The sequence below is a fragment of the Pantherophis guttatus genome, chromosome 18, assembly GCF_059756535.1.
Source record: "Pantherophis guttatus breed Tessera chromosome 18, ASM5975653v1, whole genome shotgun sequence".
Lineage (NCBI taxonomy): Eukaryota > Metazoa > Chordata > Lepidosauria > Squamata > Colubridae > Pantherophis > Pantherophis guttatus.
In genome coordinates this window covers 4,505,001-4,520,714 of record NC_142080.1, presented here as the reverse complement: position 1 = coordinate 4,520,714, position 15,714 = coordinate 4,505,001, and the positions used below count along the sequence as shown (strand labels likewise).

At 45.1% G+C, this 15,714-nt stretch overlaps 1 protein-coding gene across 1 annotated transcript in view; it reads right to left on the bottom strand.

Moving 5' to 3' along the window:
* Nucleotides 1-1,666: 1,666 nt before the first annotated feature.
* The window catches only part of HNRNPUL2 (heterogeneous nuclear ribonucleoprotein U like 2), a 17,400-nt gene continuing 3,352 nt past the window's right edge, over nt 1,667-15,714 (bottom strand). The window contains exons 2-14 of the mRNA XM_060685090.2: nt 13,218-13,347; nt 12,366-12,439; nt 11,431-11,570; nt 10,786-10,876; nt 10,556-10,668; nt 9,928-10,191; nt 8,137-8,259; nt 7,324-7,455; nt 6,304-6,472; nt 5,973-6,173; nt 4,589-4,668; nt 3,071-3,181; nt 1,667-2,140 (exon numbers count right to left, since the gene is read on the bottom strand). Coding sequence (XP_060541073.2) covers nt 2,072-2,140; nt 3,071-3,181; nt 4,589-4,668; nt 5,973-6,173; nt 6,304-6,472; nt 7,324-7,455; nt 8,137-8,259; nt 9,928-10,191; nt 10,556-10,668; nt 10,786-10,876; nt 11,431-11,570; nt 12,366-12,439; nt 13,218-13,347 — 1,697 coding nt within the window. The 3' untranslated portion in view covers nt 1,667-2,071. The remainder of the gene's footprint in view (nt 2,141-3,070; nt 3,182-4,588; nt 4,669-5,972; nt 6,174-6,303; nt 6,473-7,323; nt 7,456-8,136; nt 8,260-9,927; nt 10,192-10,555; nt 10,669-10,785; nt 10,877-11,430; nt 11,571-12,365; nt 12,440-13,217; nt 13,348-15,714) is intronic.

Here is a 15,714-nt window from a genome sequence, read left to right as displayed (position 1 = left end):
ACAGAATTCTGCCTTTTCTTCCCCTCATCCGTATCACCTTCCTTTTAAAAAAAAAAATTAAAAAAAAAAATTCTACTTTCCCAGGCCCCTCCTGAAGTCGGCAGGATTCTGAATCTGGCTGAAATGCAGAAATAAGCATTTTTATTTTTTTAAACGGGGATGGAAATAAAAAGCTGCTTGCGAAGAGTGGGAAGGAGATTTCGGGAGAATCTATTCTTTTAAAGAAAAAAAAAATTAATAAAATAAACAGCCAACATTTAAAAAAAAAAAAAAAAAGGAAAAAGAACCCCCCCCCCCCAAAGCCACCCACCCGGAATTTAAAAAGTTTGAATTTCAAACAGTGAATCACAAGGAACTAATCTTTTAATCCCTGTGGATGGGAATCAGACATAATTAGCCAAGCTGGAGACAAGCAGCGCCAAGAAGCGAAGGGGTATTTACACAATGGGGAGGGGGGGGCACCCAGAGGGCATCCAGTGACAAAAAGACTCCCAAACCCGCGAGAGAAGCCAAGAAAGACAAAGTTAATTCATTAATGGGAGGAAAAGGAGAATAGGGAAGGAGGAGGAGGAGGAGGTGATGAAGGAGGAGGAGGAAGAAGAGAGAAGAAGAAGACGACTAGCGGAAAGAGAACTATGCTTTCAAATAAAACACCAACATTCATTTTCCAAGCCACAAACAGAGACGTCTGCCCAAGCCCCTCAATGCAGACCGTCTCCCCTTCCCCACATTATGTACAGAGGCCGATCCGTTTTATCAAAATCACAACAACCACAGGATGATGGGCTTCCCTTCTCCCACCCCTGCACTTTTGACGGTATTTTTTTTTTAAAAAAAAAAAACCAGCAACAAAATAAAACGACCTTTCGATGCTCCACATTAAAGCTACTCGGAAGCTGAATTCGACCTGCTAGCACAGATTTTTTTTCCCCTATATACATGTCAGGTGCTAACAACCAGGAGATCCGGCAGAAACCCTGAGAGATTTAAGTTCCGTTCGTTCCGTTATCAAGGCAAAAAACAAAAAACTAAAATAGAAAATAGAAGAAAAGAGAGGAGGAGGAGGAGGAGGAGGAGGAGGAGGAGGAAAGGACGTAGATTCTGTACAGAGATGATCCAAAAAGGGGCTCTGCTAAATTTCGGGAGAGGAGAGGGGAAAAAAGAGCTACGGGCTTCAAACGGGGAGGGGGGGTGGGAATAACTGGCTGGTTTGGTGGTACATCGGAGGGGATTTGTGAGCCTTGCCTGAAATCTCGGAGGAGGAACGGCGAGGAAAAGTTTAGCCTCCAGCCTGTGGCACCCAACATCTAACAGGCCATCCAGCAATTCACTGTCTGAAAATGCGGGCTGGTATTTTGACAGAGCGGAGGAGGAGAAGGGCCCGAAAACTGAATTATATGTCGACATACGACTTCCTCCCCCCCCTGGGTTTTACGTCGAAAACGGGGGGATGCCCAACCATCCATCTCCCCAGCTCTGCGCCCCGTCTTCCCTGCATCGTCCCCGCCCCCCCCCCCCAGGAGACCTGCCTCTCCCGTTTCGGTGCCCCCGCCCCGCCCCAGCCCCCAGGACAAGCTGCCAGCCTAGCCACTCTACCATGTCTTGTTTTCCTATCCGATTAATAGACGGCTTTTTTTAAGTGCTGCTCTGTAGTTGTGTTCCCCCCCCCTCCCCCAGGCGAACAAATGGGGATTACAAATGTCTAAACTAGGGTTTGAAATGTGGTTTGTTTTTTTTTTTGTGTTTTTTTTTCTCGGTTTTTTTCCCCCCCTCTTTTTTTTTTTATAGAATAAGACAATATTTTTTTTTTCCAACAAACTTTAAAAAAAAAAATTTACAATTTTTGTTTCGGTTTTCAAACCTCCCCCCCCCCGCCCTTGCCCACCCTCTCTCTCTCTCTCTCTCAAACCCAGCCACCGCTTTCCTCCTCCTCCTCCCCCCCCTTTCCCCTCCCCCCCCACTCCCATTTCCGTTGCTTGCTTCTGGAGAAGTGGCGGACATTCTCCCTTCTCCTTCTCTCCCTCTGTTGAGCCTGGGTGCTTGGCTGAAGGGTGGAGGCGGCCAAGGGGTTTCACCGGTACCCCTGGTATCCGTAGTAATTCCTGTAGTATCGGTCTCTGTCTTGATAGTAGTTCTGCCACTGACAAAAGACAAGGGGGTGAGTTAAGAAGGGAGCTGGCAGAGGACTGACGGGAATTAAGAAACCAACTAAAAAAAAATAGCTGGAAGAACCAAATAAATGTACTGCTCAAAAAAAATAAAGGGAACACAAGCAGAAGACATCCGAGATCTGAATGAATGAAAGAGCCTTATTAAATACTTTGTTCTTTACATACAGTAATTTATACACTGCTCAAACAACTAAAGGGAACACAAAAACTACTGTATGTAACGAACGAAGTATTTAATAAGGCTATTTCATTCATTCAGATCTCGGATGTCTTCTGCTTGTGTTCCCTTTATTTTTTTTGAGCAGTGTATAATCTCCAACATAGATTATTTAACCAAACAATAAGATTTACAGGTAGCCCTAGACTTATGGAAGCCAAAATTTCTGTTGCTAAGCGAAACTTTTGTTAAATGACTTTGCCCCATTTTACAACGCTGCCGTTGTTCCATTAGTTGAACTGCTGTTCGGTGAATCTGGCTTCCCCAGAAGGTCGCAAAATGGGTTACTTGACCCCAGGACACTGTCGCCGTCACAGATGTAAATCAATTGTGATCATGGGGATCAGTTGTGATCATGGGGTCATAAAATGAGACAAAGCTCATTTAACTGTCTCATTTAGCAATGGAAATTTTGGGCTCAACTGTGGTCAGGTCATAAATCGAGGACTACCTGTAGTCAGATCCCTGTTGGAAGGGCAGTGGCACTTCCAGTTTTGGGCAAAACCACGCCCGTCGTTCGCTTCGCCACCGCAGTGTCTGCTTAAGGACTGCCACACACACACACACAAAAGTCATAAAAACAGGCGACCGTCGTAATGTACAGCTATGATAGGCAGGTTTCATTAGGGTCGTACGTCGAGGACTACCTGTAACTCTGCCCTGGACATATACAACCTCTTACCTCTCGGTTGTAGTCCCTGTAGTAGTCCCGGTATCTGTTGTAATCATAATCGCGTCCATAGAAGCGATTGTAATCCCTGCCTCTGTAGCTGTCATAGAAGTTGCGATAACCCTGCGGGTTAAAAGATGTCAGTTAGAAGCATCGATGCCCGATTGGTCAGAAGCCTCAATCGTAGACCATGGCTTGCTCAAACCAGGGCCAGGCGTTACCGCCCTGAGTTTCTAAGGACCGTCCTTAGGCCATCAAAGGTACCAAGGTTTCCAAACCACAAGCGAAGCCCCATCTATGGGGTGCAGGCAGCAGCGGAAAACACGGCCTCTCTGGTCCACGGAAAACCCTTTCTCTATGGAACCGGTCCCTGCGGCCCGAAAGGTTGAAGGCCGCTGCTCTAGAACTAATGGGGAGGGGAGGGGAAGACAATTAGTGGTCCCATAATGGTGGCGCAGTGGTTAGAATGCGGTATTGCAGACGAACTCTACCGACTGCCAGGAGTTCGATCCTGACTGGCTCACGGTTGACTCAGCCTTCTAAGGTTTCAAAATGAGGACACAGATTATTGGGGGCAATAGGCTGACTCTGTAAACCACTTAAGAGAGGCTCTGAAGCGGTATATAAGTTTAAGCGCTATTGCTACCTACCTTCCTTTCTTCCCAATGGTTAGAATGCAGTATTGCAAGCTCTTTAAAAAATTATATTTTTAAAGAAACAGTGCTATCGGTTTTGAAAAAAAACGCCCTTATCAATGGGTGGGAAGGAAAGCCGGCCAGATTTGCTGTTATCAGCGACATGGGCAGCATAAAAATAAATGAATGATAATAAGCAATGCCTTGGCTTGCTTACAGAGTGGATAAAAATCAATGATTTTTTTAAAAAAATCAAAAAAATCAGATTTTTTCTGATTTAAATCGGATTTTTTTGATTTTTATCGAATTTATTTTAATAAAAAACTTTTGGGGTAAAAATCTATCGTAAGATAGTTTTCTATTTAAGATACATAAATAATTTAGTTTATTCAGCATGAAATGGAACTTAGTTATGTAGCACGAGGCTGTCTATTCTGCAACACTGGGACTATCGGTGAGTCAACAGTGGGTCAAAGGAGTAGCAGAGATGACAGCTGCTCTTTAAAAATTATGATTTAAATCGAGTTGATTTAAATCAAGCCTTTTTACTAGTGATTTAAATCATGATTTAAATTGTGATTTAAATCAACTCGATTTAAGTCAAATCCACCCTGGTTGCTTATTATCAAAATAATAATTTTTGATTATTATTCAATAATAACTGGAGCACCATTTGAAAACACCCACCGGCATTGACAAATTCAACGCCGGTCAATTGCAAAAGGCAGCTTGTCTCGGAACAACTTATATCCTGCGACGAGACCTTTAAAACCATCAAACGTCCACATCTGCCTAACCCAGGTCCTTGGGAAGGACTCGAGAGATGGATAAAAAAGGCCAGATGCAGTCTGAACATCTTGTGCGCCGACCCACAAAAATAAAGAGATATACTCACCCCTCTGTTTCCAGGCTGCCCCCAGTACTGCTGTTGTCCATAGGCTCGGTTGTTGTAACCCCGGCGCTGACCTCCTCCGACTGGGAGAAACAGGAGAGAAAGTGAGTTAGACCAGAGTTTTGGCTTGGTGAAATCCATCTGGATTTCCTAGCTGAATGGGGTTTGCTGCAAATGCCCCCTTTTAGCACTGATGACGTTATATACTGTATTTTTCAGACTATAAGATGCACTTAAATTTAGAAGAGGAAAACAACAAAAAAAAGTCCCCCCCCCCCTTTTTTTCGGATCTTTTTCAGTCTGTTTCCAGGGCTTTTTTAGGCCCATTTTTGAGGCTATTTTTAGCCCGTTTTTTTCAAAAAGAAAAAAGAAAAAACGGGCTGAAAAAAGCCCTGAAAACAGGCCCCAAAAAAAGCCCCCAAAAGGGGCCCAAAAAAGCCTCAAAAATGGGCCCAAAAGCCTCAAAAACAGGCCGAAAAAAGCCCCCAAAACAGGCCGAAAAAAGCCCCCAAAACAGGCCGAAAAAAGCCTCGAAAACAGGCCAAAAAAGCCCCCAAAACAGGCCAAAAAAAGCCTCGAAAACAGGCCAAAAAGCCCCCAAAACAGGCCAAAAAAAGCCTCGAAAAAAGCCCCAAAAAAGCCCCCAAAAGGGGCCCAAAAAAGCCCCCAAAACAGGCCGAAAAAAGCCCTCAAAACAGGGCACGTGGAGGCCAAAAAATGGCTGGTGGGTGAGCAGGGCTTCGGCAATATCCAGTCTATAAGACGCGCAGACATTTTCACCCCTTTTTGGGAGACAAAAAAGTGCGTCTTATAGTCCGAAAAATACGGTAGTTAGTTAATGAAACATCTGTAAAAGAGAGCCAAGCTCAGAAAGCACCAAAGACCCCGTTATAGTCCTCCTCCTCTCCGCAAACCCCACTCCCTTCTAGCACTGATAAGGATACTTGGTTGGGTAATGAAACGTCTGCAAGGAAGCAACCAAGATCTGAGAGCACTAAGCACCCCCAGCCCCAACTAGATCCCATCATGTGAGCCCCTCCAAATTCCCCTTTGTTCTTCCCACAAGCCAGCGGAAATGGCAGAGAAAGAAAAAAAAACCCCGTCAATTTACAAGGGCCAAGGAACAAGCACAGCCAGAACCAGGAATCAACTCGCCATGGGACAATTCAACGAGCACAAAAACTGAATTAATTTCGATGAATATTAATAAATAAATAAGTGAACTAAACAATTAAGGCGGTGTTGAGTTGTCCCGCAGCGGCTTGGCTTTCCTAGACCCTCTGAAAGGTGCCCAGAATTCTTTTGAAGATCTAAAGAAGCCCCCGGCAGTTCGGCAACACCAAGACAACTCTACCCCGCAGCCTGTCTCGCCCGCCTCCAGCCTCACCGTATCCCTGGCCGCGGTTGCGATTCTGGCGGTTGCGTTTGTTCCGGTTGTTGCGACGGTTCGTCCGTTTCTCGGAAGGTGGGAGGAGCTTCCGGGCATCTTCCTTGTATTTAGTGACCAGAGGCTGGGCCTCCTCTTTTGCCAAATCTTGAAAGAGGACTTCGTCGATGTAGTCGCATTTGTCCGGAAGGGAGAAGTTGGCTGGGATGGAGGGATGCAAAAGATCAAAGAGATGAGAAGGCCCCCCCCCCACAAGCCTTAATTCCACCAAATGAGTGCCTCCCCCACACCCCACACACACACCAAGTCTGGATCTTTGAACGGACCGTACCTTTCATTTCCAGCATCACTGATTCCGGCACGTTCTCCCCTTCGGCTTTCTCCCTCTGCTGCAGCCTGTCCACCCAATCTTCCTCGCTGGGCACTAGCACCACCACTTTGCGAAGGAAGCCTTTGAAAGGCAGGAGTTTCCTTCGCTGGCCGGAGTTGTAGACGTTGCACTAGGGAAGGAGGGGAAAGGGGGATTCAGAAAGGCCGAGGTGGCATTCCGGGGGGGAAAGCAGCCGTGTCATCTGGATCGCACCCCTGAAGCCCTCCAGAGCTGCTGAAGTACAGCTCCCATTTGGAGCCGTGGTGGCACAGCGGTTAGAAATCAGCATTGTAGGCGCAGCCAGGAGTTCAATCCTGACCGGCACAAGGTTAACGCAGTCTTCCGTCCTTCCGAGGTCGGTAAAACGTGGACCCAGGTTGTTGGGGGGCAATAGGCTGACTTTATAAACCACTTAGAAAGGCTCTAAAGCACTTCGAAGCGGTATGTAAGTTTAAGTGCTATCTTTCTTTTTCTTTCTTTCTTCCTTCCCAATGGTTAGAATGCAGTATTGCTGGCTCTGCCCACAGCCAGGAGTTTGATCTTGACGGGCTCGAGGTTGACTCAGCCTTCTGTCCTTCCAAGGTGGGTAAAATGAGGACCCAGATTGTTGGGGGCAAGAAGCTGACTCTGTAAACCGCTTAAGAGACACAGCGTTTGCTTAAAACTGGCTCAAAAAGACGTAAAATCAGGTCAGGCACATCATTGACCCATTTTACGACCATAATAGACAGGCTCTCCAATAAGGTCGTAACTCGAGGACTACCTGGACAACAATCCTTTGGCTTTTAAAGCTGCCTGCATCTATCTGGCAAAAGAACACCAACAAACACTAATAAAAAAACCAAAAAAAAAAAAAACCACAAGTGTGAAGGGTTCCAAAAATTGCATCCTCACTCTGCTGGTTCAGAATCATTTGTGGAGATGAGAAACTCTTTTTTTTGACATCCATCAAAGGTCTCTGGATTTTTAAATATAAATTACCTGATCGAGAATAAAATTTCTCCTTGTCCGGGGTGCGATCTGGACCAGTTTGCTCACGCAACGGGCAGCTTGCTGAAGCAGCGAATCGCGAGCTTCGATAGGCAGCGGCTCTTCAACCGCGAGGCCTTTTGTCTGGCGAGGAAGGAAATTGGGGGAGAGCAGAAAGATTAAAGGAGGGAGAAACCCCCCACATTTGGGGAAAGGCGAGGGAGGGATTGATCGGGGGGCAGATTACTACTCAAAATTTTTGGAAGTTACATATCACCAGATAGGATTGTTTTGTTTTTTTAATTTGATGAAATCAGAAGGACGAGAGAGGCCCATGGGGTATCTCCTGAGAGTCCCAAAGAATGACGTGCAGAGTTAACCATGATTTCCTTAATTGCTCTTCATCCTCGACTTACAACAGTTCATTTATTGACAGTTCAAAGTTACAGCACTGAAAAAAGTGACTTTTTTTTAAGCGTTGCAGCACCCCCGTGGTCACGAGATCAAAATTCATTCAGATGCTTGGCAACTGGTTCATATTTATGACAGTCGCAGTGTACCGGGGCAGGGTGGGTGGGTGGGTGGTTGGGTTGTCACGTGATTCCCCCTTTTGCGACAAGCAAAGTCAACGGGGAAAGCCAGATTCATTTAACAACGGTGTTGCTAGCTTGACTGCAGGGATTCCCTTCACAACGGTGGCAAGAAAAGTCGTAAAAATGGGGCAAAGCTCAATTAACAACTGCCTCGCTTAACAACGGAGCTCAATTGTCGCCGTAAGTCTTTGCAGCAGCTAGTCGGGGACATCCCTCTCTCTTTTTTTTTTACCTTCATTTGGTACAGGATGTTGTCGGTCCCCAAGATGTTGAAACGCTTGTCCTGATTCTCCTCGGTGTGCTTCTGGGCCCAAAACGTTTTCCCACATCCTGGTAGCCCAACCATCAGCAAAACCTGGTTCAGGGAAGACGGGAGAAAGAGAGAGAGAGTAAGCGACGCCCATTCAATCGAGGCCTCTGCAGGGAAGGAGGTGCCAAAATGCTATTAAGGTTACGTGGATGCCTTGAAATGAGACAGTCTTGAGGAGGAAAAAGATAAAAAGGGAAACTAAGCTATAATAGCCAGAAATATTTGTAGCCTTTTAACCAATCCATTAGGAGAGAGAGATAGACTCAAGGAGAGCTTGCTTTGCGCTGCCGAAAAAGCTGTTGGCCCTGAATGCCAAATAAGAATAACAGCATATGCCTATTGTGAGGTATCCCGAGGACTAGTAGCATGACTGGCTTTTAAAAGAGGTCTGCAGGGATTCCGGTGATAAAGCTATCAAGGGCTGCTAGTCACGATGACTTTCTCCTCAAGGCCTCAGGGTGGAAGCCTCAATTATTCTGGGGTGCTTCTCTGGTCTTCCCAGGGGCACTGATGACTGGCCACTGTGGGAATCAAAGCTCTAACACGCCAGGGTAGCATTTCCATTCTTAGTTTACAGAATTAGCAATCTTAGAACTGTGGAATCCTTGGTGTTCTCTGAGCTGAGCTGTGAGAAGTTTCATGACCCAACTAGGTAACCTCCTCACCCCGACAAGGCAAGCCACCACTCCCTTCTAACACTGATGTTACCTAATTGGGTCATGAATTGTCTCCAATAAAACCAACCAAGCACAGAGAACACCGAAGACTTCACAGTTCTCTTCCTATTCCTCCTCCTCTCTGCAAATGCCTCTCCTGCTCCCTTCCAGCACTAATGATGTTACCTAATTGGGTCATGAAATGTCTCCAATAAAACCAACCAAGCACAGAGAACACCGAAGACTCCACAGTTCAAAATCTGAGCTACAAATATTCTCTTCTATTGGCAGAGTCTGAAAATTCCAAATGTGTTTCTGTCTCCTTTGAATGGGATAGAGAACAAAACCCCACTGCCTTCTAGCACTAATGATGCCACCTAGTTGGGTCATGAGACGTCTGCCAGAAAACCGCCAAGCTCGTAGAGCGCTAAAGGCCTCACAATTCAACCCTGAGCTACAAATATAGGTGGTACTCTTAAGAAGAAAAGAAAACAAGAGTTTCTGGAGCTTAAGGTTCAAGCCACAGCCCTTTCCCTTTTGGGAAACCTCTCATTCCTTGCCACTGATCAAACAGAGGGCACAGGGTAGTGCTCACACTTAGAGAAAGGAGGGAGGACGCCCAAGGACAGGGATCTTCACACTTGGCAACTTTAAAGACTGGCGGACTTCAAATCGCGGAATTCCTCAGCCAGGCTAAGGAATTTTTAATTCTGGGAGTTGACGTCCACCAGTCTTAAAAGCTGCCAAGTTTGGAGACCCCCTGCCCAAGGAGAAAAAAATAATTTCAATCGGACCGATGTGGGCAGTCCACGGCCTGCACTGCCTTCCTGAACTACTACTTCAATCAGACACTTTTCCTAAAGGGCTGCAAGATACGCAAGCCGATGCTAGGGATCGAATTTAAACGACACCTTTTTCACAGCTGCAACCGCAACGCGAGCACAACTGCCAGCAGATCTCCCAAGACTGAAACTATCTAACAAACTGTTTGTATTGGGGATAGGGGAGGTGGGTGGTGGTGGGTGGGAAGGGAGCAAAACAAAGAGACTTAGGCTACCTCACATTTTGCAGGCGCTTTGGGGGGTGCCGGGGTGCGCACACGCTCCTCGGCGGGGACGGCGTGAATGAACAGGTAACCCTCAGGAATCGGGAAATAGGGCTCTTCCTTCTGGCCGAAGTTGAGCTCCACGGCGCAATTCTTGCACAGGACGTGGGGCAGGAGGGCCCTGTCCCCCAGCAATTCTTTGCTGATTTGGAAAGCCACGCCCAGGTCCTCCCCGTTCTTGGAGAAGGACAGCTCCACCTCTTCGCTTTCGAAGTTCTGTAAGGCAGAAGACAGAAGGTGTGAGGGGAGGGAGGGGGGTGTTTATCGGCCCTGCGGGGATTTGGGGGCCACCTGAGCCATGTTTCGTGTGGGGGGGGGACCTCGCCGTTCGAGCAGGAAACGGCGGGTGCTTTGCTGAGCAGTCAGCAAACCAGACAGACAGATGGGGCCGTTCTAAGGAGATTAGAGCAAAGGCTGAAGATGGCACTTAAAGCAGGCGGCGGTCTCCTGAATGAGACCGGATCAAGGAACAGAGCAGTTTGCTTGTGCGGCACCTGGGTCCTGCCCCAAACTGGGGTTTCTCCAGACACATAACCCCCCCCACCCCACCCCAAATAAAGTCTTCTTGCACGGCACTTACGGCAAAGCAACCGATCACGTCGTTCTCCCCAAAGGCCTGACCGAATTCTTCAAACTGCCCATTTTCAGCCTTCAGCCCTCGTCCATCATAGCCGTAAGAAAACTCATCCTCACCTATGAGACAGCAAATGCTTACTCGGGCGGCGCTGTGGACAACCCAGCCCCACTCCCTGGGCCCCTCACCATCGACCCGGGAAGGATCAGCTGAGCTATCCTGGAAGGTGGACTTACCTAGCTGGGAACGAGAGAGATCGATAGACCATCCGACCCGGAGCAACTGAGTCTCTGTGCAGCCTTCCTTGAGTTGCAGGTTTTGTGTCACCTAAAGACAGGGAAGGGAAGACCAAAAACACCAGATGGGAAAGGGATGGGCCTAGAGATGGGAATCTCCCTTCCTGGTTAGTTTCACCTTCAAGTTCCCTGCTTCTGCAAGACTTGATTCTGATAAAAGTGCCCTGTGAATAGCAGTCTAAACCATTTGGCTTCCTCGTCAATTTATTTATAATACAGATAATCCTCCTTACATTTAAGTTACAGTGGAGCTGGTGTCTTGATAAGCAAAGTCAATGGGGCAAGCTGGACTGCATATATCATGTTAACAATGCAATGCCAAAAAGTTCATAAACTCACTTAATGGCCTTGCTTAGCAATGGAAATTCTGGTTCCAGTAGTGGTCGTTAAGTTGAGGACTATCTGTGCTAAAGGCTGCTGCTTTGTGCCCATTATCTAAATCTTTCAGGCAATCTATGGCTTTTTTCCCTACCGATTTTCAACCCTTTCCCTAGTGAAGCCACATCCTGCCCTGTAAAATTAAATGGACTGGCCCCGATCCCACTTGCCAGCAAAAGCTCTCACATCGACTGCCAGCCTCCTCACCTTCGCCTCGAAGCAGACTTTGCCTCCTTTCACCCCGTGTGTGCTTCTCGCCCCAGACCAGAGATTGGGGAACTTCTCCGAAAACAGAGGCTGCCCTCCATAGCGGTCCTTGGTGGCTTTGAAGTGGAGATCGCATGTATCTGGGGGAGAAACGGAAGCGGGAGGGGAGGGGGGGGCGATGAAAACCAGAGTTCGGCTAACTCCGCGACAAGCGGAGCCTTGGTACTACAAGAGCCTACCAAGAGCTCTATCAAGAGCCTTGGTAGTACAGTGGTCTAAGGCACCCTGTTATTAAGCTGGTTATTAAGACCAGCTGCCTGCAATTACTGCAGGTTCGAATCTCACCAAGGCTCAAGGTTGACTCAGCCTTCCATCCTTTCAAAGGTGGGTAAATTGAGGACCCAGTTTGTGGGGGCAATAAGCTGACTTTGCATAAATATACAAAAGGATGAAGGCTATTGCTTAACGCATTGTAAGCCGCCCTGAGTCTCCGGAGAAGGGCGGCATATAAATCAAATTAAAAAAAAAAAAAAAGCAAAAATAAAAAAGTTGCAATTGTTTTACTACATTGTTGTTTTTTTTCCTGTTGTAAACAGAAGCGGGAGATTAAATATGAAAACAAAAATAACGCTTTGTTCACTAAGAACAAATTCCCCTGATTTCACAGAATTATACTTTGATGAGGAATAAGGCCGCAGGCTCGCCTTATGTGCCGGATTGAAGCGAGGATTGGTTATGACTCAAGATTAGTGTCCTGCTTCAAGAGGGAGGGACATTAAAATAAAACCGCAGAACCATTCAGGTTTCAATTATCTTCTTCAGGCAACTGGTGCTGCCTTGAGCAGGGTTGAAATTCACCTGGAGTTATACATATTTCATCTTGCGGGTATCTTTGCTTTCTCCCCTAGAGACAAGCGCACAGAATCGATACGTACATGTGTCCAGGATCACGAGAGTCTCGTCATCCTCTGTCCTAGGTTCCTCTTCTGGGGGTGGTGGAGACTTAGATCTGTATTGAAAAGGACAATCAAGAAAACCATCTTTAAAATTCACTGTCATAAAAAAAAAAAAAAAAGGTGTGTAAAAAAGAAAGCAACCTTCTGCTCTCTTCCCCAGTTCTGGCTTCAGGTAATCCTCGACTTATGACCCACAATTATGAGTCCAAAATTTCTGTTGCTAAGGGAGGCATTTCTTAAGCGAATGTTGCCCCGTTTTACCGCCTTTCTTTGCCGCGGTTGTTAAGCGAATCACTGCAGATGTTAAGTGAGTAACACAGTGGTTAAGTGAATCTAGCTTCCCCGCTGACTTTGCTGGTCAGAAGGTTGCAAAGCGTGTTTTTACGTGACCCTGGGATCCGGCAACCGTCATGAATGTGAGTCAGTTGCCAAGCAGTCTGAATTTTGATCACGTGACCATGGGGAAGCTGCAGTGGTTGTTAAGGGTGAAAAATGGTCGCAAGTCACGTTTTTCCAGTGCTGTCGTAACTTCGATCACTAAATGAATCGTTAAGTCAAGGACTACCTGTACCCCACAGACCAAAATGAGAAAATTGCCCACCAAGGAGCTTCCAAAACTAAAGCCAACTGTTCTGTGTTCCACAGAAAGGTGAGAGCCAGCCACTCACTCACTGGTACATCAATCGTTATCAGTGGCTGCAAACCTTTGATAACGTTTCTTCATTTGCTTCTAAGCCACTAAAACCCGTCCTCCAAATTCTCTACTGCACTTCTGTTTCGCTCCTCTGGCCTAGCGGATTAAATTCCCAGCCCAAACCATCCGTAGCTCACCGGCTGTTATAAGCCTCCTCTCGAAACTCAAAATAAGCACGACCGTGCTCTTCCTTCTCATCGCGCTGTCTTTTGAGGCCGTGGCGTTCACCGTCCGGCCCAGCCTGTTTTGCCTTCTCATCCTCATTTCCTGGGAAGAAAAACAAGCAGGCAGATTTTGTTAGGGGGGAAAAAAAAACACCCATACAGAAAACAGGTAAGTCCTTTTCACCATTTCAAACATAGAATATAACTCTCACCTGGTGCTTAGACTCTTGAGTAGCCCAAATCCCTTGTGCCCAATAAATAAATAATTACGAACAAGCCTCACATCACATCTGTCTACTTTGGGTACCTATCATTCAGGGCAACTGCAGGAAATCAAAATGGCATGTTTCATTTTCCACTTCGGAGTTCTGCCTGTCTCTAATGCTCTCAGAGGGAAGGCCTTTTAACATATGCATGATTGATATGTACATTATCCCTTATTCATACTTTCTGGAAAAGCCTCCACATTTTAAAGACTAATGTGGATGCTTATATATTACAAAAGCTTTCTGAATGCAGAAAATCAATCTTGTGTAGATTAAAATCTCCCAAAGACCTTATCCCATATGTACAATCTACACTTCAACAGTGTAGATTGTATAGTTACAATGTATAGTTAGCTATGCAATTCATTATGTCATTAGTACGCTTCCTGCAGATAACTGTGAAATTTTATTTCAAGTTATCTGCAATTAACCAAGTCCTCACTGGGTCTGGGGACCAACGATTTTACAAACCAAAGGAGAGCAATTTTAAGAAAAATATATAGCTAGAAAAAACTGATTAATTATATCTGGGACTTGCTATTTATTAAATATCAGCAGAGCACAATAAGCACTTCAATTTCTTGCAAAGACCTAGCAAGTACATCAGATTTGTAGTGAAAACTGTATAAATCTCCTCACACTGTTAGAACGTGATAATTAAAATATGCATTGCATTCCAAGACCAAATCTTACTACCATATTTAAACGTTTATACTGCTCATATGACCATCACCTCAAAGCAAAAAGGAATAATAATACAGAGAGGGCTGTTGGGAATATAAAGAAAATGTTCTGGGCTATAAAAGGTTAAAACCCCAAAACATATTTTTTAAGTATTTTCTTGCAGCTAGCAAAGAAGAATAGAGCAACTGTTCAGGCAACCATGACTTCCTATCTACTAAGCACATAAATTGAAATAGTAACAATTATTCTTTAATTATAATTATTCATACAGTATCATCGGTATTATTCAAGTTATGCTGTGGATGATACTCAACTTTATTTCAAACACATTCTAGAGCACATTCTATCCTTAAACTATTTTAGTTTTATTAATACCTATGATGTTTATGAATGATTTCTGTGGCTATTTCATTGTTTACATTGAGTTTTTGTTTTAATTTTATTGTACTCCATCCAGAGTCTGCAAGCAAGGAGGAATATTATAGATTTTACTCACACCTCAAATTCAGAAAAATCGATAGTTTTAACCCACCCCATTACCTTCTTTAAGGTGTGATATTTTAACTTAGATGAGAAAGAAAGCTAAAATGTGTTTCAAATCAAGACCATCCAAGACAACTGATGCTACCCAGGAATTCTGGAATTTATTTAGATTCTGGTAATCCCTAATAATGGGAGAGGGGCACCAGGTTGAAAGGGGATCACACTTTGCGACAAAACAAAATCAAAACTGTGTTTCACAACATATTTTACACAAATCACTGCCATGTATATTCTATCAAAGCAATTTCCTCCAAAAAAGTGGGAGCAGAACTGTCCTAAGAAGCCCATTCTAAGATTTAGCACAAAGAAAAAAAAAATCAAGTTATGCTGTAGATTATTCTGCTACAACAGCTTTTAAAGATACAAAAAAAAAAAAAAAAGACTGCCACAGCATTAGTACATTTGTAGAGGAAGACTTCCACAGACCAAATGTCCCTAATTTCAAACATTGTTTCTCTTTACAAAACAGTGGTTGGCAAAAGTCAGCTACTTTTTTTCTAGTCCCCAACTAGAATCTTCAATGTTACTTGGCTCACCAATAACCCTGATGATCTTTCGGCAAACTAGAGGACGAGGTCATTTTGGGTCACGATTTTGCTGGTTTGAAAGCAACTGTGTGGATGCTGCAACAGTGTTCCCAAGTGCCAGGATTTTTCGGTGCCGTCATAACTTCAAACGGTCACTAAACGAACGGTTGTACCTTGAGGACAATGTCTCGTCTTTAAGAATGCCCAATACCCTTTGGCTGCTTCTAACCAATTTGTCCCTCTCTCTCAGCCCAATGTTGTGGGAAAAAAACAGGAGAAGGAATTTGTTTTACCTATGTTTGCGGCCTTGAGTTATTTATAAAGTGATAAAGGCAGGATAAAAAAAAACCAAGAAAGCAAGCAAGCAAACTGATGCCCAATTCTCTGCCTGCTCACTGCGGGAAGCCAAATAGAAAATAAATAAATAAATATACAAGCAGACAGGTAAAT